This window comes from Mesitornis unicolor, unplaced genomic scaffold (genome assembly GCF_000695765.1).
Source record: "Mesitornis unicolor isolate BGI_N332 unplaced genomic scaffold, ASM69576v1 scaffold15841, whole genome shotgun sequence".
Lineage (NCBI taxonomy): Eukaryota > Metazoa > Chordata > Aves > Mesitornithiformes > Mesitornithidae > Mesitornis > Mesitornis unicolor.
This window is the reverse complement of record NW_010165916.1, coordinates 7,138-9,012: the sequence shown is the minus strand read 5'-3', so window position 1 is coordinate 9,012 and position 1,875 is coordinate 7,138. Positions and strand designations below refer to the sequence as shown.

At 58.6% G+C, this 1,875-nt stretch overlaps 1 protein-coding gene across 1 annotated transcript in view; it reads right to left on the bottom strand.

The window, feature by feature from the left end:
* The window catches only part of LOC104548699 (uncharacterized oxidoreductase C663.06c-like), a 2,396-nt gene extending 1,089 nt beyond the window's left edge, over window positions 1-1,307 (bottom strand). Inside the window, exons 1-3 of the mRNA XM_010194794.1 lie at window positions 1,161-1,307; window positions 742-793; window positions 324-511 (exon numbers count right to left, since the gene is read on the bottom strand). Coding sequence (XP_010193096.1) covers window positions 324-511; window positions 742-793; window positions 1,161-1,307 — 387 coding nt within the window. The remainder of the gene's footprint in view (window positions 1-323; window positions 512-741; window positions 794-1,160) is intronic.
* Window positions 1,308-1,875: the final 568 nt, after the last annotated feature.

Below are 1,875 nucleotides of genomic sequence, written 5' to 3'. Positions count from 1 at the left end.
CTGTGGGGAGAGGAGAGGGAGAGGAAATAGGGTGTGCACAGAGGTGACACAGGAGTGAGGACCAGCTCCTTCCACAGCCGGCAAAGATGGCAACAACACTGGACCTCCCTCCCTCCTCCTCCCACTGCCGAAGCCCAACAAGGTCCCGCTCCTGAGCTCCAGTCCATGGCTCCACGAGCTTCTCATTGAGTGAGTGTCCATCAGCAATGGAGCAGAGCCAGGACCCTCTCACACTGGCCTCCTGCGATGGCCAGCACAGGCAGCCAGGACCATGGGAAGGAACGGTCCCTGGAGCCGCACTGCAGGCTGGGGAAGGGTCTCACCTGGCTCACCAGCAGGGGTGCAGCTGTGTTGGTGGTGTAAACCTGTGTCATGTCCTCCAGCGTCTCAGTATCAATTGACTTTGGCTTTGCAATTCCAGCGTTGTTGATGAGGAGGTTCAGCCCTGAGCCCCCCAACTGCTCCCCAACTTTTGCTGCAGCTGCCTTGATGCTGGCGGGGTCGGTGACTTCTGCAGAGCCAACACAGGGCGGGTCAGCATCCATGTGGTGGCTTGGGGTCCTCTGTGTCCCCCCACATACCCTTGGGGCTGGCCATGGACAGGATGGATAGCAGTGCCCGATGTTCCACTCTCCATCCTAGCTTGGCTCCCCCCCCCACATTGGGGTCCCAGGCTGTACGCAGCGCCTGGGTACAAACCAGGGGAACCTAGACGAGAGATTCCCAATTCAGAGCACCCACCGAGTGGGATGATGACCAGGTTGGGGTACTTGGACGCCAATTTCTGTAACTCCTGCAAGAGAGGGGACTGCGTGAGCATGGAGAGGCAGGAGGGGCTGAGCAGAGGCTCAGCCTTTCACAGGCAAAGCCTGTGTAGCTCCAACTCTGTCCCTCCCCCACATCACACCCAGCACCCAGCTCGGGCTGTCCCGCTTCTGTCAGATGGGACTGTACCTCCTGTGCACTCCTAGCACCACTGTCCCCTCTGCACATCCCATGCACAGCTGGTCCCACAGCCATCACAACCCAGCTGCCCTGTGCTGCAGGTGCCTGGCAGCAGCTTACACCCTTTGCAAATGCCCTGCCTGTGCCAGGGGCTGCCCTGGCACTGATCTCTCCCATCTCCCAGCACAACCCACTGTCCCCCAGCCCAGCCTCACCTGTGCTCGCTGCCCCTTGGGGTCCCGACATCCTGCAAACACCCACTCGGGTGGCTTTGGCAGCCCCAGGAAATGCTGAACAAGGCCCAGGCCAATTCCCCGGTTGGCCCCAGTCACCAGAACTGAGCGGACGTGAAACTCTCCCATATCACTTCTTCTCCCTCTTCTCCGTCTTGCAGTGTGTGCTCAGCTCCCTAAAGCTTCTTTATAACATGCTCCATGGCCACCCCACCCACTTGGGGCTTGTACAAGCCCTTAGTTCCAGGCAGAACCTCTCCAGGTCTTTGAACTCCAGGACACAGATCTGGGCTGGGAGCCAGCTCTTGTTACCAAAGGGCAAAAATCACTTGGGTTTTCCAGGCAAACTGAGCTGGCCTCTGGAAACCTGGCTCCATAGTTCAGGAGGTAGTGTCCAGCCTGGCCAGGAGAGGCTGCTGTGGGTGAGGAGGGAGGTTGCAGCATATGGAAGGGATGCGGGATGCCCCATGGCTCAGATGATCTTGACAACTTCACAAGCATCCTGCAGGCTAGACGGGTTTTCCACATCCTGCCTTGCACGTGCCTCTTCCAAGCCAACTCCCATTCACTGATTGTCCCATGAAAGACCCTTGATACAGAACAAACCCAGCGTGATCTACTGGCAGAAGGATGTGGACCTGCATGGCCTGCACGTCACATCTCTGCTGGTCATGCACTCCATCCCTTGGGGTGCTGT